This window comes from Magallana gigas, chromosome 9 (genome assembly GCF_963853765.1).
Source record: "Magallana gigas chromosome 9, xbMagGiga1.1, whole genome shotgun sequence".
In the NCBI taxonomy this organism is placed as follows: Eukaryota; Metazoa; Mollusca; class Bivalvia; order Ostreida; family Ostreidae; genus Magallana; species Magallana gigas.
Window position 1 is genome coordinate 48161421 of NC_088861.1, and position 25281 is coordinate 48186701.

The 25281-nt window shown below is 33.3% G+C and overlaps 1 protein-coding gene across 2 annotated transcripts; it reads left to right on the forward strand.

The window, feature by feature from the left end:
- The first annotated feature begins 1480 nt into the window (after window positions 1-1480).
- Window positions 1481-24033, forward strand: LOC105326186 (uncharacterized). 2 transcript variants are annotated; one of them, XM_066070999.1, is made up of 21 exons: window positions 1481-1606; window positions 8065-8178; window positions 8661-8783; window positions 9511-9558; window positions 9816-9848; window positions 10309-10431; window positions 10749-10874; window positions 11646-11738; window positions 14295-14408; window positions 14888-15010; window positions 15789-15836; window positions 16872-16904; window positions 17363-17485; window positions 17814-17939; window positions 18849-18995; window positions 19481-19588; window positions 19847-19966; window positions 20149-20352; window positions 22923-22964; window positions 23488-23609; window positions 23835-24033. In XM_066070999.1, exons 1-21 carry the CDS (start codon window positions 1510-1512, stop codon window positions 23925-23927), a joined length of 2160 nt encoding a protein of 719 aa, XP_065927071.1. In that variant the 5' UTR covers window positions 1481-1509; the 3' UTR covers window positions 23928-24033. The 2 variants fall into 2 exon arrangements, with proteins under 2 accessions (XP_065927071.1, XP_065927072.1); XM_066071000.1 differs by having other exon boundaries at window positions 20158-20352; window positions 23835-24032.
- The last annotated feature ends 1248 nt before the right edge of the window (window positions 24034-25281 follow it).

The following is a 25281-nucleotide window of genomic DNA, read 5'->3' on the forward strand; positions in this document are numbered from 1 at the left end:
CAGTTATTTTGCTTAATATGGAATAACCATGCATTCTTTTCTGATAGTCTCTCCGGTTTGTATATGAAAATGGGTGAAGCTGAAATACTCTGTTACAGCGCACTTTTCTTCAAAGTGCTTTCATTTTGGGACCAAGTCAACGCACTTTGAAAAAAAAACATTTTTTTTTCAAAGTTCATTCATATCGTCGATATCAACGCACTTTGAAAAAAATGTTATGGGTAAAGTCCAAATTATAAGTTATTTTATAAAGAATAAATGATTGTTTTAACATGTTAAGCTTATTGGGATATATTTGAAAAAGAAGCCAATGCATTCTCAGCTAACTTGATAAACAGTGTCTCTGGCAGGGTAGTAATAAACAACAACTCTTTGACTGAAGGTTGTGTACAATACAACTGTGCATATGATAGTTTTGAGTGACAAGTATTTGTCTTTTGAGTCAAATATTTAAGCGTATAATTCGATTAACTTTCTCTTTATTTATATTTATATTTTTGTAAATTAATTGTTATATTTCTCATATGCTACAATTGTTTAAAGACGTTTAAAAACATGTCTTCAATCATTAGTTCATGCAAAGATAACCATAGTTTTGAGCAATTTTACAATGTAAAAACTTGTCCTCAAAATTTTCTAATTTGTGTTTAGATTGATTCAAATGCCGAACAAGACAAATTAGTAAAATTGTCTTAAACATAAAAAAAATATTATGAATATGCCCCATACATAGAATCTATGAAGTGTTAATGCTTATGAAGAATACTTTCAGAGCAGTGAGATTGTATAAGCTTAAGGTAAAACTAACCTAGGTCATATCTAAATATACGAATACATCAACTTCCCCGTTCACTTTCATGCAGCAAATTTATTAGTGTTGTAATGAGTAAAATATTCTCGCATTTTGGTGCTTAAGAAAGAACGATGACTTTCAATGTAAGAGTTTGGTTGTTGTCTGGGCTTGTTGGAGATATCAGTGAATAGTCTAATTGATCATGATTTGAATATATGCAATTAGCAGAGATGAGTTCCGTTGAAGTAAGATATATTCTTGTACTTTCCTAAAACTAAAAAATAAAAGAAGAAGAAAAGTATTTTCTAGAGTCTAGCTTTCGATGTGTGTGTGTGTGTGTGTGTGTGTGTGTGTGTGTGTGTGTGTGTGTGTGTGTGTGTGTGTGTGTGTGTGTGTGTGTGTGTGTGTGTGTGTGTGTGTGTGTGTGAGACAGAGAGAGAGAGAGAGAGAGAGACAGTTTATTTGAAAATTGGAACTGCGTAGTTTGAATTTTACTGCGGTTTTGGACAACTATTTATGTATAAAGTCAAGGATCCATCCAAATATTGTCCTTTGTGATGTAATTCATGACAGGTTCTATGTGTTTGCCCACCAGGTTTCTCCCGTCAAGGAGATGCGATAACAGAATGATCAAGACTTTGTTCTCAAAGCACCTTTTAGTTTATCATTTATAACAGACTTCTTGTCCTACTCCCTTACTAAGAACTCTGCATGTAATGGCGGCGTTCATTTGGTTGGTTTGTCTCTTCATTAGTTTAGATTCCGGACGGAGGATGACAGATGCCACCTTGGCCACTCCAGCGACCACTAAAAGTGAGGGTCAAGGTATTTGTTTTATACTTTGGAATCGTTTAAATTTGTGGGGGTCAACATTCGAGGTTAGACAGTGTTTTTCTTGTTCGCGAAGACGTAATTTCGTTGGTAGCGAAATTGGGATATTAACTTCATTAAGTATGAATTACATGCTTGTATAATTATACGTTCGTGGTGATGTGAATCTTGGGTAAGGATTACTCACGAAAGCCAAAAAATTGATGATTCCACCGTAAACTTCATCATGTTGCTTAATTACCTCAGCTGTTAAGAAGAGTTCTGTGAGTGCTTTTCGGAAGTAGCCATATTTTTATTTGATGAGTTACTGTGGTTTCATTAATTTTCGTGGGTATCAATTTTCGTGGATTTTTGGAAAACCACAGTTTTAAGGATACTAAATTTTGTGGCCAATGATCCTATCAATACAAAATGTTAGTTGAAATTGAACTTCAATAAAAATTGAATTTCTTGGATAAACTTAACAACGAAATCCACGAAAATTGGTATTCAACGAATATTGATGAAACCACAGTATACATATTGATAAATAAAAAAAATATGCTGAATGCCACCATGCTGTGCTTAAATATGGCAAACATGTTAAGCTATTAAATTTTTTGTGAAATACAAATATATAAATTAAAATTAGGTGAAGTCTACTTTCTAAATTTTACTGCATTTATGAAAACACACTAGCTTGATCCCAATCTTTACTTATAAATTAAGGCATTTTGCAAATAAACTACAAAATGCCTGCACCAGAGTACATGCTTACACCATTGGTATTTCAACACATGCGTGATGATGTCCGTAAGGTAAAACTAAATTTTAACTGATAAGTTATTATTGTGAAATTAATAAAAAAAAAACTCCTTCCATTTTCGATAAACAAGCCCGAAATAGCAAAAATGAGAGTAAGATGGTGGACAAGCTTTGGCGGATCCAAGTCAGGGAAAGTTTGCATCAAAATATATACTTGCAATGAAATAATATTGAATGAACGGGTAAAAAGTGAATATATTGACTGAGCCTTTTAAAAGAATACATAGAAGTTAAGATTTGACAAATGTTGAATTAATAAAATGAGTCAATTCGTTTTTTGAGTGGGCGATTTCAGTTTTGGTACACATTTGCCTGAAAACTTTCTACAACGGGGTAACCAAGAACGCGAATTGACTAATTTACGAAAAAGTTTAGGACGAGTTCACACAAGCAGATACATTGGATCGGACTTCTATAATACAATTAAAAAGTTGATAATTAAAATGGAACAATATATGCGATTTTAGTATTAATGGAAAGAACTTTTCTAAACGGGGTGCCCAGAAACGAAATGACTAATTGACATTATGGCGGAAAGTTTAGGGCGAGTTAACCTTCGGCCCTGACAACTTTGGTTTAATATATGCATGCAACTGAATAATAATGCATAACCTAGCGTTTTTTTAATTTCATACTTTTTTATACCGATTGGTTGTTAGCCTTAGACATTAATTTATAAACATTAATGAGCAGATGATTGTATTCTACGTCTACTTGTTTAACTGAAACAAGTCCCTGACGTTCAGCTCGTTTATCAGGATTGTCTGTGAATTTGTTAGGTAAACTGCTGGTGTAATTTGTTTACACTATTTGCAACAGTTTTGGTTTTGATCTCTTCTTTTCGTTCAACCCTTTTATTTTTACTAGATTACAAAAATAATCTTAAAATTTTCAAATTATGTAACGAAATAGGATTCTTCTGTCAGATAAGCAGAGCAGTTTTATGATTATTCAGCAAATATTTATACCATCACACTATTTTTTCTTTCTTATACAACGTACAGTAACGCTTTAAAATAAAAATTAATGTGTTTTTGATACCACACACCTTCTTTTCAATAAAAATGAAACGTGGTGATAACGAAAAGTATTCAAAATCAATAGTTCTCAGGAAAAATACAAAACAGGATCACAACAAAAACGAACATCTACAAAAATTAGATGTATGATCAGGTGCCCTGAAGGGGTAAATGATGCCTTGTTACACCCGCCGTGTGCTCTTTGTCGTAATCGGGAAAACGAAAAAATCCGTAGACAATTTGGTCAATAATAATGGCCTAACAATAAGCATTATTTTTGCAAAGTTTATTTTTGCCGACAAGGTCGCGGTATCGATCATATAAATTGCGATACGATAACTTCAATCGAGACTTTTGAAAATCTTGTTTTATCAACTTGTTTGTCCGTAGCTTATCTCATTTTAAAAATCGAAAGTATGTAAAGGATGTCCTTGCGTATCGAATTAATTGAAGACTAAAAACTAAATGCATGTGAAGAGGGTAAATTGCTATATAAGTAAGAAAACTTGACGATAGTAAAATTTAAGTCATCACGTTTATCAAAAGTTTTAGGTTACCATTAAATTATTTTTCTAGCAAAATATCTAAATATGAAACAGATTATTCGGACTCAGTGGTATCTTTTATTTCAAGTTCACTGGGATATATCGACTCGACGTAAGTATGGAAAAAAGAATTGCTAATTGATCGTACGTCGTCGATACCTAAAGTCGAGTTAAATGCCACGGCGAGTGATTTCTTTTTTCATATATCGGTTCGTATTATGCTATATTGTTGCTTTTATAAATACAAAAGACCCTGGACAGAATCTACCGCCAATCTCCCCACCTCCGACCACACATATAAACACTGGTACATCCACTGTCAATACTGAGCCTCAAAAAGGTTTGTAAAAACAGTATAGATCCCCTTATGGTTTGTTTAATTTACTATTGCAGCAATGACTATTTGTCACTGACAGAGTTGCTACTTTAAGTTAATATCATATTTCTCTTTGTTGTCGTTGTTTGACAAGCATATTAGAAAAAAAAATTGATTTTGCAAATAGAAGGAAAGATATACGTAGATATAACCATCACCAGTTTAATTGATTAAATGAAACATTAGTATCATTTCTTTGTACAGATTCCTTACATTGAATGGTAGAATTGACTCTTATTTTTTATGCTTTAAGAAGAACTCAGTGTAGGGATTGCAAATAGTGGGACAAGGTCCCTGACGTGGTTAGACTGAACAAAACAACAAGGGCTTTCATTTAGCACTAGAAATACATGGCTAACTCCTTTAATTAGGAGTTTAGAACCCTAAAAAAATCTGTTTTTAGCTCAAAAGTTGAGTACATCCCGACATCAATTTTGCTAGAAAAGTTGTTTATTGTTTTGCAATTAACAATCACGGCACAATCGTTCCTTAATTAAAACAGTTATAGCATAATGATATATAAATAGTGCCTGTTTGGAAGGGTAACTGTTGAAATTGACCCCGAGAAAACCATTGTCAATCGACGCGAAGCGGAGGTTGACAATGGGTTTCGAGGAGTGTCAATTTCAAAAGTTACCCTCCTAAACAGGCACTATTTATTCTATTATATTGAATGTCTTAATTTTAAAGAAATATTTACTGCTTTTATATACAAATGAAGTGAATTCTACGGCGAACCGTATGCGCATAATTTACGCGCATGTAACAATTCGTTGTGTTACCCGTTGTCAAGTGTGTTGCTTACGCTGAAGATAATAGAACGGATTACCAACTACGTCTAAACCTATCAGATTTCAGTATTTAACATGAAGGTATAATAATAGATATTAACCTGGTTTTCATTCATTCATTCATTCTTTATTTCCTCTTTGCGGAGATTGTGTTTATGTCTTATTCATCCTAAATTACTCGTCAGCTTGCATCTTGGAACTCTTTCGCTTAGCCTTTTTTTAAGGGTTTTGTCTCCCCCTAAAGGTACATGCATGATGGGCTGGCTCTTGCTTTTTTTTATAAGACGGTAATGACACAACAGCCTGCGTCTGTTCGCTTGGCTGAATATGCTCCACATTATAGTAGATCATAGACAAACGTAAGTCATGACCTACGTACGTATTGCATATTATTAGAAGAAAAAACCCAGAAGATAGGTGTGAAATTTAAACGAATACACCTGATGTGTTAGTATCTGTTCTGTTAAACAATGGTGAATGTCAGAGAACCAAACAAATCACCGTCACACAGACAGACGTACGCATCGCTGCCATTATATATTCTGAATAGAAATGTGTAAATGGCATTCGGAAGTTGGAGTTCTATTTGCTTTTCGCTATACAGTATTCGAATAGCGAAAAGAATTCTCTGTTCAGTTCACTAATCAAATTACCGTAAACATGCTAATAAACGTTAATTCTAAATTCAATATAAACTTCCCTTTTCATTGAAAGGAACAGTTAAATATTAAAAACAATATTACTTGCTGACCTGACATGAACATTGACATAATTTACACGACCAGTAAGTGGCTTATCCAGCTTGTCGAAAAAATGAAAATTCGTATAATACAGTTATAATGGCATTTCCTGTAAGGGGCTGGCTTACACCCTGTATCTAAGTTTTAGGCCTTCATATTTTATGAGGATGGGGCTTTGGGATAGCCCAGTCGACCCTCAAAAGGAATTTCGTTTACATGACCAGTAAGAGGCTTACCTAGCTGGCGAAAATAGGACATTTCGTATAATAGTTATGATGGGATTTCTTTCAAGGGGCTGGCTTACACTCTGTATTCAATGTCTTGGCCTTTATATTTGTTGAGGATTGGGCCCCGAGAAAGCCCATTAGACTCTAAAAAGGAATAGGGTTTACACGACCAGAAAGAGGCTTAGTTAGCCTAGCGAAGAGGCTAGCTAAGCCTCTTACTGGTCGTGTAGACCCAAATCCTTTTGAGGGTCGGCTGGGCTTTCCCGGGGCCACATTCTCACCCAATATGAAGGCCCAAATATGGGATACAGGGTGTTAGTCAGCCCCTTGAAAGAAATCGTTTTTAACTGTATAATACGAAATGTCCTTTTTTCGCCAGGCTAGCTAAAGCTCTTACTGGTCGTGTAAATCATGTTAATGGTCAGGTCAGGTTAGCTAGTAATATTTTTTACTCTTTAATTGCTTCTCAAAATTAAATAGGGAAGTTTATATGGAATTTAGAATTTGCTTTTATTACCATGTTTACGGTAATTTGAATAGGGAACCTACCTCAGAAATCTATTTGTCATTCGAATAGTGAATAGCGAAACGCAAATAGAACTCCAACTTCTGAAAGCCTGTGTAATTACAAGTAGAAGCACGTAGCATCGTTTTTGATAGTGGAAGGGACATCATAGTGGACAGGTTTCATAACATCATTTAAGAATACTATGCATTGCTACAAGAGTCACAGAGTTCATTCTGTCAATTATCATTAACACCATTCAGTGCGCAGCATCTAGGTACACATAAATATCATAGTGACCATTATGTAATACTAGCAATTCAAGGTCATAGCATGGCTATCTGTTTACACAGTCTTAAAAATCCTAATGAAAAGGGATGGAAGCAATTTAAGATATTTTTTCTTTAGTTTTTTTTTCTACTCCCAATCTACGCAAAAACTAAAAATTGATGTGAGAAAAATGCGGGGGGACAGCCAAACCCCGTCTCCCTTTTTGATGCTACGTTCCTAATTATTGAGATCGTTTAGTAATATCCCCAATTTAGATTAATTAAACGTCTTCTTAGTTAGAAATTCAAATAATTCCGGATATAACCTTATCGAAAAAGTGATATTCCTTATTTAAATAGGTTGTTTCACCAATTCAAAACTTTAACTATTGGAATATCTTATTGGATAGGTGAAATGAAAAATGACAATATCAAACTATCAACCGTCTTAAAATCTATATTGCAAAATACGAATTCAAGCAGAGCAAACACAGACCTCAAAAAGGGGAGAGGTGAAATCAGATGCCTAAAAGGAGTAAGCATCCCCTGCCGACCGGTCGTACCCGCCGGATGGAAAATTTAAATTATCCCGTTTATCAAATAGTGTTGTTATTATGTTACTATTAACGTCTTTTCTAGAAAAATATCCAACTAACGCTCTAAGGTCCCGCATTATAGTATTTTCTCTGCCCGTCAGCTTGACACCACTTTTCAGTTATACCCTCCCTTAAGGGATCTTGATCAAAGTCTCTTGGTGAAATGTCAATGTCATAGATTGCATCCTTTTTCTGGCTCATTTGGTAGACGAACATTGCTTGTTTTTAACGAGTGCGCTGTGACTTTAAACTAATCATGTAATTAAACAGTCAATGTCATAGAATACATGTATGTTAAGCACAATTAACAACAGTTTTGTCAACTCGCAAAATGTGTCAAAATAAAAAACAGATTGTTTATGCATTCAGAGATAACTTTGGAAATCAAGCAACCTGATTTTATTTGTGAACGAGCTAGTTTACTGTTTTTCGTTAAATAAGTACTGGCAGGAAGTTATCCAAAGATATGATGTATTTTAAGCATTAAAATATTTTTTTATACAAAAGCCAGTTTTGTCCCAACAGCTTGTTACGATGTACTCTCAGTACTTTGATTTTGTTCCCACAGCTTGTTACGATGCACTTGGTCGTGACTGCTTCCGGTACAAGGACACAGACTGTGTGGGAACGTTTGAGACCTGGGCCAGGGCCAACTGTAGTCTGAGGTGTGGATACTGCCCGCGTAAGTCACCTTTCTTTATCGGGGGTTGGGGGGAGTGGAAGCGGGTTGATGGTCAAAGAAATAAGGCAGGTGGTATCATCGTCTACGCGATTCTTTTCTCTTTTGTTTTTGTTTTTAAATTTTTTAGTGTTCTGTTTGTTTAAGTTTTTTTTATTAAATGCAGGATTTTTTAAAAGTATACACAACTTTCGATGCTGAAAACTGAGAAAATTATCAAAATCGCAATAATAAAAGATATCAGAATTCCTTATTCAAACAGATCACATGATATCGATCACTACATGAACTTCTTTTCAAAAGAAACAACTGTTTGTTGGGGATCAGCGATTTTTTTTCAATAATTTAGTTGTGTCTTTCAATGGTTAAGATATATGAAGCCGGTCTAACAAAACCGTCTGCATAAAATCGTTTATTTTTACTACAACTCCCAAAATTAGTTATTTCTAGAAGAGTCATTGATATTTGAGCATTGTGTTTTACAGAGAAGCTGCCGTGTGAGGACGACCTAGACTACTGTCATGAGTTCGGTAAAGAAGTCTGCAACCAGGAGCAGTACGGACAGTACATGAGGGAGCACTGTAGGAAGTTCTGTAACTTATGTAAAGGTAAATTATTGTAGGAAGTTCTGTAGCTTCTGTAAAGGTAAACGACTGTAGGATTAAGTTCTGCAACGTCTGTAAAGGTTAACAACTGTAGGATTAAGTTATAGTATGTAACTTCTGTAAGGTAAACTACTGTAGGAAGTTATGTAACTTCTGTAAAGGTAAATTATTGTAGGAAGTTCTGTGACTTCTGTAAAGGTAAACTACTGTAGGATTAAGTTCTGTAACTTCTGTAAATGTAAACTACTATAGGATTAAGTTTTGTAATTTCTGTAAAGGAAAACTACTGTAGGATTAAGTTCTGTTACTTCTGTAAAGGTTAACTACTGTAGGATTAAGTTCTGTTACTTCTGTAAAGGTAAACTACTGTGGGAAGTTATGTATATTCTGTTAAGGTAAACTATCGTAGGATTTAGTTATGCAACTTCTGTAAAGCTAAACTACTGTAGGAAGTTATCTTACTTATGTAAAGGTTACCCGCTGTAGAAAGTTAACTAGCTTCTGTAAATGTAATCCACTGTAGAATGTTTTGTAACTTCTGTATAGGTAATCTACTAAAAAATTTGTATAATGTAACATCTGTTAGTTTTTTCTGTAATGTCTGTTATGTATCTTCTGTTATATATTCTGTAACGTGCTTTTTTCGATTTTTGTAAACTATTGTCATACCTTTGGTTGATTAAGCCCTCTCTTTGCTGTAAATAAAACATTTGTTACATAATCTTTGTAGCTCCCACCGAGTACCTCGTTTCAGGCACACTTCCGACAACCACCCCTGGTAAGTTGTCATGGTTACAAAATCCATTTAAGTGACGTCAACACGATTTTCTTGCAATGTCACATTTATATTGACAACGATGAGTAGTTTTTTTTTTTTCCCCAAAATGGATTTTCACTGATCGGTAAATAAAAACATTATAATCAGTCATCAAATCAAAATGGACTCAATTTCTTTGCTACATGTAATTGTTGATTTTTTTTTTTGCTCACGCAATGTCATATAAGTGTTCTGTACAATTTGCTCTTTTCTTTCAGAGCCAACAACAACTACCACAGCCTATAACCCAGGTAATCAAGTTATCACTCGTCTCTATCAATTGGTGTCGTAGACGCGGAAACTCAAAATTGGTTGTAGCATACTTTTTTATGAAAAAAACTGGCGAAGTCTTAAATTCGTATGTTTTTTTTCTTTTATAACAGATACCATAGGAAAAATGATAGTGTACATAGGTATAAAAAATCTAAAACGGGTTCTATTTTGCGTTTTAGCAAAGGTCCAAAAATATAAATAATTTTTATGTATTGTTTTAAAATAAACCGACTTTTAATTAACGTTGCTTACTACGAAACATTCATTTTTGTAATCTGTGACAGCAGTGGGATATGATTGTTACAAATGGTTACAGTTTTTGTAATCTGTGATGGTAAGTGGGGTAATTTGTTACATATTGTTACACACTTTGGTAACTTGTGATAGTAAGGGGGTGTCATTGTTACAAATTGTCATATTTGTTGTCTGGTGTTGTAGCTTCTGAGTGGTGTAGAGATAACTCAACACTGAACTGCTGGTACTACCCTGACGAGAAGTGTGTAGGAGCTTACGAGAATTGGTCCAGAGTCTACTGTCCTTATAGATGTGGATACTGTCCAAGTAATATCTTTTACCGTCAATGTAATAAATCGAGTTATGAAAAAAAAAACCTTATTGACAATCAGTGTGCCTGATATGCGAATAACAAAATACGTAGTTTAAACTGCATCTATTAATGATTATAAACTGTAGTATTTACAGACAAAGTGGGTAATGTAAATACATCTTTTCTTAAGCATTTTGAATTCGCGAATAAAAATTCATGCTCTTTTAATTTGATATCAAATGGTGAAGTAATAACGCGTCATCAAAGTTATACTCGCATTCCGAGTTTTATTTCTAGCAAGTTGTAAAATTCTAATTAAAAAAAATTTCAGATTTCTATCCCCCCTGTGAGGACTTGGATTCAAACTGTGTCGCTTTTAGAAACGGTTCTTGTACAGACACGAGGTACCGCGCTTACATGAGAGAACACTGCAGAAGACATTGCAATGAGTGTCATTGTAAGAAAATGGGCATTTGTGTAGCATTGAATTGTATAATAGAACAGAATATCATTTCGTAAAGAAAGGTTTTAATAGACATGTTACGGGAAAATAAGAACAGTATTGCAAATATAATTGATACCCCTAGTTGAAATAGTTATTGAGAGCATCGGCAACATTTGTTTATATATACATAAACGTTATTATTGGAAGAGCGTATAGAAAAAAAGTTGGTGTTTTAATGAGAAAACTGATATCTCTGAATTTAGAAAAAATGATTGTTTTTATGCGAAACTATTGTTATAATAATGATATAAAGGCAGAAAAGGTGACATTTATTCTTTTATATATTTTTAAGAATGACAATCCATTTGAAATAGCAGTTTTCATTTAAGGAATGAATTCAATATTTATTTGTTTTATACGATATAAAATGGTTTGAGGCAGTTTACGCTTTATAAACCGCTGAGAGGTTTATAAAAAAGCGTAAACTGTTTCAAACCATTTTATATCGTATAAAACTAATAAATATTTAATTCATTGGTTATAATTTAATTTTTTTTCTCTTCATTGTAGATAAATACGGTCATTTGACCTTTAAAATGACGTAAAATTATACAAAATTCAAACCTAACGTCAGGCGTATTGATACGTTCTTGACGTTAGTCTTACTATGACGTAGACAACATTCTTTATACGATATAAAATAATTTTTAGCCAATCAGAAAGCGCATTACAACCAGAATTAATTTATATAATGTTGAATCGATGTTTTTGCTAATACAACAGACCCTGGGCAGAATCTAAATCCAATCTCACCACCTTTGACCATGGATATCAACACTAGTGCGTCAACTGTCAACACTCCTTCTACAAAAGAAGGTTTGGAAAAAAGATTATAAATCCCTTTGTTTTTGGTTTAAATTCCCATTGCAGCAATGACTATATGTCATTGACAGAGTTGCTACTTTAAGTTTGACTCATATCTCTCCTTGTCGTTGTTGTTTGACAAGCATATAAATTTGATTTTGCAACCAGAGAGAAACATTTACGTTGATATAACCATCACTAGTTAAATTGATCAAATGAAACATTCGTACCATTTCTTTGTTCATAGTCCTTACTGTGAAGAATTTACTCTAATTATTGGTTCTATGGGACGAACTGAGTGTAGAAATTGCAAATAGTGGGATAAACTTCCGAACGCAGTAAAACTATCTCCTGAAAAAAAAATCCAGAGCTTTCATTTGCCACCGGAAATAAAGGACAACTTTTTTTAATTCGGATCTTAGATCCCTAAAATAATCTTTTTATAGTTTAAAAGTTGAGAAAATCTTGACATAAATTTTATTTAAAAAGGTTGTTTTTTATTAATTTGCCAGTGTCATGGAAATGACAATTGTTTGGGTATTGCATAAAAAGCTAAACCTTTTAGACCTGTACTCGTGTTCATTTGGCATATATATAAAATTTGTTTTGATGTTAATGGAATTAAACTACAATAAGCAATTTGTATGCCAATGCAAAATATCTTACTTTTTCAAAGTTTCATTTAAAAATTATGTGAATAAATATATAATCCATCCGACTTGGCAAAGGAAGTTCTGATGAAGGGCCGTTAGTCTAAAGCTGTATGTGCTTCTTCCTTATTTCTTTTATGATAATCGACTTATAGTGAAACCGCAAATGAAATAAGAGTAAAGTTTGTTTCTTATCATCTTATTTACATAATTAATAATGAATTATTCGTTGATTATATACAATAGAAATATTATCATCAATGAGGACATTTACAGAATCCCGGATTACTGTAAAAAATACAAGACTTTTTTCTTTAAAGATAAGCACATGCATGCAATGTAGTTGAAAATAACTTTGACTTAAGTTTTATTCATGTTTGTTTTTTGTTTGTTTGTTTCTTATTCTTCTTTCTTTTCATTTATTGGTCTGCAATTAATGCTTTCCATTATGTAGGGTTGCTGGAAAACGGTAACACTAGAGAAAAAATGAAAACAAACTATCGGTAATCCTAAAATCAATGGTTGAATATATACGTGTCCGTAAATCGAAAACGTTGATTTTAATAAGAAAAAAACTTACATTGTTTCTCTTTTAGTGGTCGACATATATAAAAACTATCTATTGTACATAAAAAAATCTACCATTCAACTAAAAGCATATTAAATGGCTCCAGGTTTAAAAAATAAACAATTATGTAACCAATCCGACTGGTCAAGGAGATCCCGCGCAGTCGGACTAGCAGTTGTCTAATCACAAAGTTTGTTTGCATCTGTGTATATCACACATGTTAAATGATCCATGGTAATAACACAAATAATCATGACTTAACATAATATTATTTTCTTTTCTCATCTCTTTTTTATATGCTTAAAACTAAGAAGATCATCTTTGATTAAGAATTTATTTTAATGTTTGCGTGTTTAGAGATGAAAACGTAATAAACACCATGAGCTACAGACCTGCAGCTGGAATTCTGAACTCATCTTAAAATCGTCGTTTAGTAATATCCCCAATTTGGATTAATTAAACTACTTCTTAATGAGAAATTCAAATAATTCTGGATATAACCTTATCGAAAAAGTGATTTTACTTATTTAAATAAGTTGTTTCACCAATTCAAAACTTTAACTTTTGGGATATCTTATTGGATATGTGAAATGAAAAATGACAATATCAAACTATCAACCGTCTTAAAAATCCATATAGCAAAATACAAATTCAAGCAGAGCAGACACAGACCTCAAAAATGGGAGAGGTGGAATCAGATGCCTAGAAGGGGTAAGCATCCCCTGCAGACTGGTCGTACCCGCCGGATGGAAAATTAAAATTATCCCGTTTATCATTTAGTCTTGTTATTATGTTACTATTAACGTCTTTTCTAGAAAAAAATATCCAAATAACGCTCTAAGGTCCCGCATTATAGTATTTTCTCTGCCCGTCAGCTTGACACCACTTTTCAGTTGTACCCTCTCTTAAGGGATCTTGATCAAAGTCTCTTGGGGAAATATCAATGTCATAGCTTGCATCCCTTTTCTGGCTCATTTGGTAGACGAACATTGCTTGTTTTTAAGGAGTGCGCTGTGACTTTAAACTAATCATGTAATTAAACAGTCAATGTCATAGAATACATGTATGTTAAGCATAATTAACAACCGTTTTGTCAACTCGCAAAATGTGTCAAAATAAAAAAACCCAGATTGTTTATGCATTCAGAGATAACTTTGGAAATCAAGCAACCTGATTTTATTTTTGAACGAGCTAGTTTACTGTTTTTTTTGTTATGTAAGTACTAGCAGGAAGTTATCCAAAGATATGATGTATTTTAAGCATTTAAATTTTTTTTTTTAATACAAAAGGCAGTTTTGTCCCAACAGCTTGTTACGATGTACTTTCAGTACTTTGAATTTGTTCCCACAGCTTGTTACGATGTACTTGGTCGTGACTGCTTCCGGTACAAGGACACAGACTGTGTGGGACCGTTCGAGACCTGGGCCAGGGCGAACTGTAGTCTGAGATGTGGATACTGCCCGCGTAAGTCACCTTTCTTTATCGGGGACGGGGGGAGGGGGAGCGGGTTGATGGTCAAAAAAATAAGGAAGGTGGTATCATCGTCTACCCGATTCTTTTCTCTTTTGTTTTTGTTTTTAAATTTGTTAGTGTTCTGTTTGTTTAAGTTTTTTTATTAAATGCAGGATTTTTTAAAAGTATACACAGCTTTCGATGCTGAAAACTGAGAAAATTATCAAAATCGCAATAATAAAAGATAGCAGAATCTCTTATTCAAACAGATCACATGATATCGACCACTACATGAACTTCTTTTCAAAAGAAACAACTGTTTGTTGGGGATCAGCGATTTTTTTCAATAATTTAGTTGTATCTTTCAATGGTTAAGATATATGAAGCCGGTCTAACAAAACCGTCTGCATTAAATCGTTTATTTTTACTACAACTCCCAAAAGTGGTCATTTCGGGAAGAGCCATTGAAATTTCAGCATTGTGTTTTACAGAGAAGCTGCCGTGTGAGGACGACCTAGACTACTGTAATGAGTTCGGTAAAGAAATCTGCAACCAGGAGCAGTACGGACAGTACATGAGGGAGCACTGTAGGAAGTTCTGTAACTTCTGTAAAGGTAACACACTGTAGAAAGTTCTGTAACTTCTCTAAAGGTAAACTACTGCAGGATTAAGTTCTGTAACTTCTTTAAAGGTAAACAACTGTAGGATTAAGTTATAGTAGTATGTAACTTCTGTAAAGGTAAACTGCTATATGAAGTTCTGTAACTTCTGTAAAGGTAAACTACTGTTACCGTAGGAAGTTCTGTAATTTCTGTAAAGGTAACACACTGTAGAAAGTTCTGTAACTTCTCTAAAGGTAAACTACTGCAGGATTAAGTTCTGTAACTTCTGTAAAGGTAAACTACTGTAGGATTAAGTTCTGTAACTTCTGTAAAGGTAAACTACTGTAGGATTAAGCTCTGTAACTTCTGTAAAGGTAAACTACTGTAGGATTAATTTCTGTAACTTCTGTAAAGGTAAACTACTGTTGGATTAAGTTCTGTGTTACTTCTGTAAAGGTAAACTACTGTGGGAAGTTATGTAACTTCTGTAAAGGTAAACTACTGTAGGATTTAGTTATGTAACTTCTGTAAAGGTAAACTACTGTAGGAAGTTAACTAGCTTCTATAAATGTAATCCACTGTAGAATGTTTTGTAACTTCTGTATAGGTAATCTACTAAAGAATTTGTGTAATGTAACATCCGTTAGTTTTTTCTGAAATGTATGTTATGTATCTTCTGTTAAACATTCTATAACGTGTTTTTTTCGATTTTTGTAAACTATTGTCATACCTTTGGTTGATTAAGCCCTCTCTTTGCTGTAAATAAACCTTTGTTACATCCTCTTTGTAGCTCCCACCGAGTACCTCGTTTCGAGCACACTTCCGACAACCACCCCTGGTAAGTTGTCATGGTTACAAAATCCATTTAAGTGACGTCAACACGGTTTTCTTGCGAGGTCACTTTTATATTGACAACGATGAGTAGTTGTTTTTTTTTTACCCAAAATGGATTTTCACTGATCGGTAAACAAGAACATTATAATCAGTCATCAAATCAAAATTGACTCAATTTCTTTGCTACATGTAACTGTTGATTTTTTGTGATCGGCTTCGGCCGATCACTGGTGTGTCCATATGAGGCATCCGGCAAATGTTTCCACGTGCGCACACATTCTGCTTGCATAAGTAGTTCTTATAAAAAAAGTTTGGTTTAGTATTTATATAACATTTTACTCAGTTTTATTTCAATTCATTTACCTTAAGAGATGCAAACATACATAAAATACAGTTCAACATGTTAATTCAAGAATGCACATTTTGTATCACGCGTAAGAATTTCGATCGAAAGATTCATTCAGTAATGCAGTTGACCTCGATGAACTGACCTCAATCATAAGAAGATGCTCCATGAACTGACCTCGATCTATTGATGTTGCATAATAGTAGCTAAGAAGACAGCTTGATTTATAAACAAGGTTACGTTATAATGCGACCTCAATAGCAAGTTATGATGACATTCAATGTTTTTCAGTCGCACTAAATTATTTTAATACAACTCTTTCTTTGTATACGTGTTAATGCTCTTTGAAGAGCCCTACTTGGTATCCTGAAGAAGAAGAAGATACATTAACATTTAATAATTACTTTAAAAATGTAAAACTAGACAAGGAGTTTACGAACGGCTTTCCCCAAATTTATTTCAAAATTAAATTTGTTGACGGTTTATAATGATGAAATTATGGTGTACAGATTCAAAATATTCTATAGTTTGTAAAAATACAGTACTTTTTAAATTACTTTACATCAAACTGATCATGTTGATTGCTTCTAGCTATCAATATATCATTATTGCCGATCATTCCTTTAAAAGGAATACTTGGGTTTTTTTTGCTCACGCAATGTCATATAAGTGTTCTGTACACTTTTCTTTCAGAGCCAACAACAACTACCACAGCCTATAACCCAGGTAATCAAGTTTTCACTCGTCTCTATCAATTGGTCTCGTAGACGCAGAAACTCAAAATTGGTTGTAGCATGTTTTTTTATGAAAAAAACTAGCGAAGTCTTAATTTTGTAGGTTTTTTTTTTATAAAAGATAACATAGGAAAAATGATAGTGTATATAGGTATAAAAAAATCTAAAACGGGTTCCGTTTTGCGTTTTAGCAAAGGTCCAAAAATATAGATAATTTTTGTGCATTGTTTTCAAATAAACCGACTCTTAATTAACGTTGCTTACACGAAACATTCTTTTTTGTAATCTGTGACAGCAGTGGGATATGATTGTTACAAATGGTTACAGTTTTTTTAATCTGTGATAGTAAGTGGGGTATCATGTTACATATTGTTACACACTTTGATAACTTGTGATAGAAAGTGGGGTGTCATTGTTACAAATTGTTACATTTGTTGTCTGGTGTTGTAGCTTCTGAGTGGTGTAGAGATAACTCAACGCTGAACTGCTGGTACTACCCTGACGAGAAGTGTGTAGGAGCTTTCGAGGGTTGGGCCAGAGTCTACTGTCCTTATAGATGTGGATACTGTCCAAGTAATGATATCTTTTACCGTCAGTGTAATAAATCGAGAAATGAAAAAAAACCTTACTGACAATCAGTGTGCCTGATATGCGAATAACAAAATACGTAGTTTAAACTGCATCTACTAATGATTATAAACTATAAAGTATTTACAGACTAAGTGGCTAATGTATATACATCTTTTCTTAAGCATTTTGAATTCGCGAATATAAATTCATGCTCTTTTAGTTTGATATCAAATGGTGACGTAATAAAACGTCATCAAAGTTATCCTCGCGTTAATTCCGAGTTTTATTTCTAGCAAGTTGTAAAAATTCTAATTAAAATAAAAATATTCAGATTTCCATCCACCCTGTGAGGACTTGGATTCCAACTGTGCCGCTTTTAGAAACGGTTCTTGTACAGACACAAGGTACCGGGCCTACATGAGAGAACACTGCAGGAACCATTGCGATGAGTGTACCTGTAAGTCAATTTGTTACACATCAAATTGTAAAGACGGGAAAAACGTGAACAGTTAATTTCATTAATATACATATATGAATTTAGGTAGATAATTAATCCATCAATGTTAATATAATGCGAAAAATAAGATTTTTGGTATTTTTATATGTTAATTTGGCTATTCTCGTTTTTTTTTTCTTTTGCTAATGTCTGTGAACGGATACTTTCTGAAGCATGAAAATTAAATTTAAAAAACACTTATCGATAACACATGTTTGTTATGTAGTTCATTACTTTCGGCTTTTATTTAAGATAAGATTCCTGTAAATTTAGAAGCAATTCAATAATATATTTGTATGTGTCTATTTTTTTAAAAAATGGATAGAAAAGTTGTCCATTATCAAAAATTGTCGACAGAGACAGGAAAAATTTCAAATTTATTGTACGCCTACAGGAAGGCTGTTAACAAGAATAAGACCATGCATCTGGCAAAAAAAGAAACAAGAAACAGATTTAATGTCCATTTCGCGGTGGATAGTGCGATACAGCAGGGATACATTGAATAAAATAACCATACTATACGCCAATGATTGTACTTACATATGAATGCATAGACGGATCATTCTGTAGTGATTTTATTTGATACGGTATACAGAGTTATTTTCGCCCCGTATAATTTTCGCCCTTTCACACTTGCGAACGGTTTCGCCCTGTCTTGAATTCGCCTAAATGCAGCTGTGTTAACAGTTATATCTTTTGCAACATAAAATTCGCTCAGTCTTAAATTAGCCCTCTGACAACGACAGCGAAAGGGGGCGAAAATAGAACGGGGCGAATATTTCTCTATATATAGTATTAGTAATAATTATTGTTCATGGTTGGCAACGAAAGAGCACTAACAGTACCGTGGTTTTATTCTATACACTACAGACCCTGGACAGGGCCTGACGCCCATCTCCCCACCCGACTCCGTCTTCATAAGCACCACCCCCGCCTCCTCCACCCCGGCCGTGGAACCCACCCTTGCCACCGCTGGACCAGGGTCCTCTACCTCCCTGGCGCTGCCGACGGGAGAAGGTAAGATTTTGATTTACTGTTTGCTACCCTGTTGTTACGAATTTCTTAAAATGTATCTTTTACTAATCAACAATTTTTTATCGTCAATGAGTAATTAGACATGGACTCATTGATAATTAAAAATTATTAATTAGTTAAGACAAATGTGACGCGCGTTTACTAGCGAGGGAACTTTAAGTAGTTAAAAAACACTGGATATTTTGCTACGAGCAAGAGAATTATTCATATTAAAAGAACACTTACTAGTACTTTAGAAATTTCCCATGAAAAAATTTGGCGCCATTTTTATATCTAAAAGTTCACTGAAAATGATATATATGCTAAGAACAATAAATATCATATATGATATTTATTGTTCTTTAGTATAATATCTGTCAATTTCAGTGAACTTTTCGTGATTTTTCCCGTAAAGTTATGCGACTTTTCTGTGTATTTGCCCTGTATGAACAGTTAATGATAACAATGGTTGAACTGTGTTATTGCAGATTGTAAAGATGCCATGGATTGTTCGACCTACTCATCAGAATCCTGTGTTGGAGTCTTTAAAACTTGGGCCATTAAAAACTGTCCACGTACCTGTGACTATTGTACAGGTAAACAAGAAACACCTCTCCTAAGTCTATTTACACTTCTTCTTTTTCTTCTTCTTCTTCGTCTTCTTCTTCGTCGTCGTCGTAGTCGTCTGTATTGGTCATGGTGTGTACATGTATTTAAGTTTTGTGTTGCGACCAAAAATCATCATGTCCAAAATCAATGCATTATGGAAAAAAATCATGGTTATTTATATACAGTTTCCATTATCATAATTTTTATCATCAGTAATTGACAGACGATGATCATTTGTTATACAGGCACCACTGACTGTAGAGATTACGAGGAATGTGAAAAGCTACCTGATGATGTTTGTTCTAATCCTACCTACCGCCGCATCGCCGAGACCTCCTGCCGAAAGTTCTGTAAACTGTGCACCGGTGAGCTTAACAGGCCAATTCATAAGTGTAAAAGTATAACAAGATGTTTTGCAATGCATTCACTGTACATCCCCTTATCACAATAATTAGACAAAATTCATACAACTTTCCTGTAGACAAGTATTATTCATTCATTCATTATTTATTTATTTAATTACATCTGCTTTATCATATATTTACAGCCACACTAGTTCCCACCAAGCCAGTGGTTACAGGAACCACCGAGGCGATGATGGTCCCCACCAAGGCTCCGGTTTCAGAGGTCGCGACGGGACACCAGACCGATCAAACCACCACCGAGATTGTCTCCATGGAGCTCAGTCAGGCGGGGTCAGAGGTCGTTTCTGCGCCAACCAAACCAGCTGCTTCTGAAGTCATGACATCAGGTAAGGAGAGAAGGAAGGTTGCTATACTGTTCTTATTTTAACTATAATGTATAACGTATTGTGAATTTAAGTGTGGCGTATGTTATGTAGAATAATTATATATCATTAATTTAACAATAAGTTATCTGTCTTTTTGAGCTCAAATCATATTAGCTCTTGTATATGTTGTGTATTGTCTGCAAATCAAATGAGGTCAATTGTCTGGAACATGCACCATTGGTTGGGTCACTACAGATTGCAACAAGCACTGTAGTATTCATTATTGATACAGTGTCTACTAATAAGAAAAAGTTGCATCAGAATTCTGACTAATGATGATATTATTTAAAATTTCAGGCTTACATCCACTAATGATATCATATAATATAAAATACAAGTGCAAAATGAATGCCACGTTGAACAATAATGATAAATTATCATATTGCATTCGTAGATAATCTTCAACCAATTATTGATGAAATGATGTATAAAAAAATAGAACTGTTTTGATAACATACAATTCTAATTCTGCCTGCTTCTCTGTCAGATTATTCCATCGACGTTGCTTTCTCCTATATTTAAAAAGGTTTGATCTTGTACCCACATATATTTGTGAGATGTGTAAAAGTCCAACGATCTGCATCAAAAGAATTGAATTGCATCATGTGTTTAACTATTTTTTAAAATCTTTTTTTTTTGATAATATTTTTTACCAGTCAATTATTAAATGTATCCAATGAAAATGTAGGATCTATATTAGTGCCCTTCTGAGTTGTGTGTCTTGATGACTTTGAAAGTGCTTTTGTGACATTCGATTTACGGTATATTGATGACTTGATGGTTAGTTGTTGAATGGTGAACAGAATCGTTTGAATTAACACCGAGTCTGCAATTGGTTAGAGGTGGTTTCCCTGAACATTGATGCTTTGTCTTTCTATGATAGCTCTAGTGAAAGCTTATGTATAACAGCTTGTGATATTGGTAGTTGTTGTTGATTAGGAAACCTTAGCGAAATCACTAATTGATAAATGATATTGTTTATTTATAAATACAGAAAAAAAAAATTACAAACTTTTTGGCAGTGGTGGTGTTAGATCAAGTATTGTCTCCTGATTTGTTTCAGACATAAAGGTTGGGGTTTGTTTATAATCATCTTCTAGAATTCTTTATATAAGCTCACTTTATTTAAGCATATCTTTTTAATAACACAACACTTTTTTGCACTTAGATGCACTGCATTTTGCTGGAAATAACAACAATTCAGATTATCGTTATCTTAATTATACGCAGATTCCTTGATATTCATTTCTCGATGCATGTTTCCTGAATTTTAAACAAATGGTTACAGACACAATTATAAATCAGTGACAAATTTTGAAAATTATATTGTGACAGGTACCGTATCTAAATAAGAATAAATTGAATGTTTCGAATTTTATAAAATTCATGACGACTTATCGACTACGACAATTTTAGTCGATGATCGATATGACTAAGCGATAGTCGAATACTCGAGTTACCTAAAAGCAAAATCTTTCAAAATTGTTTTATATTTTCTTTTGAACCAGAAATAACTCCTCTACCTTGTCTTCTGTACAATAATTTGAAGTTTATATCATTGTTGTTTGTCTTTTGCTTTTAAAGTTGATTAGAAAGCAATAAGGTATGACAAAATAAAATAAAATTGTTGATATCTATGCGTTCTAGAGATTTACTGCATATAAGAGCGATAAGAAATTCCATATATACTAAATATTTAACGAGGCTGGGGGTGGCTGCCATATTGAAGCGTGTTTATCTCTACACAAAAAAGATTTTCACTGTAAGGTTCTATAACTCTTACACTGTACTCAAATTTTCTTTTGAACAATTGGATATGATGGTATTGAAGCATTATTTAAAGAGTCAATTGATGGTTACCAATGAATACGAGATGCCAAAAAATCATTTTAGCTGTTTTTCAGCACTTTTTTAACTTTTCAAAGGGAGTAACTTGTAAAACTCCTATATATTCTTTCTTTCCTTTTTTTATAAATTTCACCATCGAAAATCTTTTATATTGCTCAATCTTTATTACACATCTATTGATTATTAGTATGTTAAAATTTGGAAATAACGTTGTGGCTACTTTTTTTTTCTTTGCATATTGGCATTTGTGTGACAAATATATTTTTGGTAAAATTGTGATATTTTTCTTTATAACAAATAATGTTAAGTTTTTGTTATCGTGTTAATTTTTTGTGATGTTATTGGTATGCTTTTGGCCTTTATAAATATTTCATATATTTTTCAAATTTTTTTTTTTTACATAATGTGCAATTTTTTCAAATGCAATAAATGATAAAATTAACGATGATTGTGATGTGGTCTTTCACTAAAATGTAAATTAAGATTATATGAAACATTTCTGCAAATTTGATGAATTTTGGGGAATTTTGTTTTGAACCCCCCCCCCCCCCCCCCCCAGCCTCCTTAAGCATCTTCTTCAACACAACCAATAACTTCATTAGATATGTTTTACATAATACAAATACATGTTTAATTCAATCTTTTAAGGATGTCTAATGAAGTAAGCTTTTACTATATTTCAGCATCTTCGTTAACAACACATCAAGCAATGTCAACCACACCAGGTTAGTTTAACCTGTTTTCAAGCACATAGTCATTTTTACTATAAATGTGTGATCGTTACGCTTTTGTCCTATGATTTTAAATATACCAGCCGATTCCCAATCAGCACAACCAAACGGACATACACATTAGTTTGTTCTTTCCAACCTGCATACAAACACGAAGTAAAAGTAATCGGTGAAATAACATTAAGGAAATCAATACAAAATACAAACAGATACACTTTTGCTAAGAGCACTACAATTAGTATTTTTAATTGTACGTGTAAAATGCATTTATATTTCAAAGATTAGCTTTTTTAAATAAAAAAAATGATATGTGTTGTATTTGCAAAACCTTACAGATAAAATTTTTAGTGTAAAGAAGTGAGTTAATTTACATTCTTAGTCTTAAAATCGATTTATTTTCTGGAAAGTTTATTTTTTTAGTGAAGAATGTTTTGTATACTTAATGCATGCTCTTCATTTATGTTATATTTCTTATTAATATACCTGGTATATTGGCAAATTTAATATTCATATGTAGGACTAATGTGTCCGGAATGTGACACACACTTTAATTGTGTGTGGAATCGGGTCTGCTATCCCGGGGAAGTGTGTATGCTGCGTCAATATCCCAACTATCCGTTCTCAGTGCACTGTTCTAAGGTAATTCTATTATGCAAATGAATCGTGTTAGTTTGTGTAACTGAACATTATCAATTCTTTTTTCAAAAACAAAAAAAAAATACAATACGATATATATTTTAAAATGAAATTAATATATTATTCAAGCGTCAGAAAACATTTCGTTTTACAAATTTAAAATTTTAGCCAAAACAAATGATGCAAAATATCACTTCATATTGTTTTTCCTGTCTCTACTTTTCTTAGAAAGCAGACTGCATTTTTATGAAGATGAATCTGAAAGGCGCTGATATTCTGTGTTGCGAAGAGCATACTTGTATTACTGATATCATACCGTAAGAGGACATTGCAAAATATAATAAAAACTGATGTTTGATCCAGGTTTTTTTTCAAACATGCATGTCTTTTTATGAATTAGTGTTTTGAGAGAGAGAGAGAGAGAGAGAGAGAGAGAGAGAGAGAGAGAGAGAGAGCACATCAAAAACTTATGTGAAAACTTAATATAAAAACAAAGTATATGTACGAGAAAAGGCCCAGGAATGAATTGTGCTTACCTAGGCAACATTAGCTAATTGTGAATCAAACAGCTACATTTGGTAATTAAAATACATTAAAGCATATGATGAATCTTCTGAATAATGATTTACTTTCAATTTTTACACTGTGTCCCAATCATCTAGTACATGTGTATTTAAAATATTATTAAGTTATTAAGTTTAAATACAGGTAATTGAAACTAGTTTACATGGAAGTCGTGAGGAGGTGGCATTTTTGTCATAAATTCTTCCATGAATATCAAGCTATGAAGTGTAACCAATGCAAGTAATTTAAAGTTAAACTCTTGATTCAACATTTGTTTCTTAAGTTTTTGTAACAAAACTTTTAATTAGAAAGTTTTGTTGGAATGTTAAAAATTCATTAAGGTTTGTGGAAACTAAAATACCAACCAGGTTATTTACATTTAGGGTCGGTACCAAACGGATTGAAAGAGTTAAAATACTGGTATGTCAATTATATATCTCTTTATAAATTTGATAAAAACATAAAAAGGTTAATACAAAAATATATTTGACCATTCTATATCAAAATAGTGATACATTACACGTTTATTTTTATCGGTGAAGATGCAAGACGTGTTAACATACACATTGCAGAAATTATAAAAATCTCAAATACCAAAACCTGAAAGCTATATTGCTAAATCACTTGAGGGAAATTTCTATGAGAAAATACTTATAAGTGACACATAAAAAGTCACAAGAAAGAAATGATTTTACTGTACAAGTTTTCAAATTCTTTCAGAGATTAGAAATATACCTTTTCACGGTAATTGCGGTACTGCTCTTTTGGGGGGCATATTGACAGTTTGGTTAAATATGATCTAACTGCAGTTACTTTAAACTGAAGTAACTTTTTAATTACAACGATCGACAAACAAGGTCTACAACGTATTATAATATCTGTCGCTGGCATGGATGGTAGATAAGAGAGAGGAGGTCATTGATATGCGAGGGACCCGGGGTACCTAGAGAAACTCTACTTGTCCAAGTGGGCGACGATCATACGTTTTAGCTGGGCTCATTGCGTAAGCAATGTCTTCAGTATTACATTGACAAAGTAAAACATTGGGGTCAAGCATGTCTATTTTATATATATAAATTCCATAATATTTATTACATTTTTCTTTTAAGAA

Coding starts and splice junctions, on each gene's coding strand:
- LOC105326186 (XM_066070999.1), top strand. CDS start 1,510: ATGGCGGCGTTCATTTGGTTGGTTTGTCTCTTCATTAGTTTAGATTCC. Junction 10,432..10,748: donor TAGATGTGGATACTGTCCAA/GTAATATCTTTT, acceptor AAAAAATTTCAG/ATTTCTATCCCCCCTGTGAG. Junction 18,996..19,480: donor GGCGCTGCCGACGGGAGAAG/GTAAGATTTTGA, acceptor GTGTTATTGCAG/ATTGTAAAGATGCCATGGAT.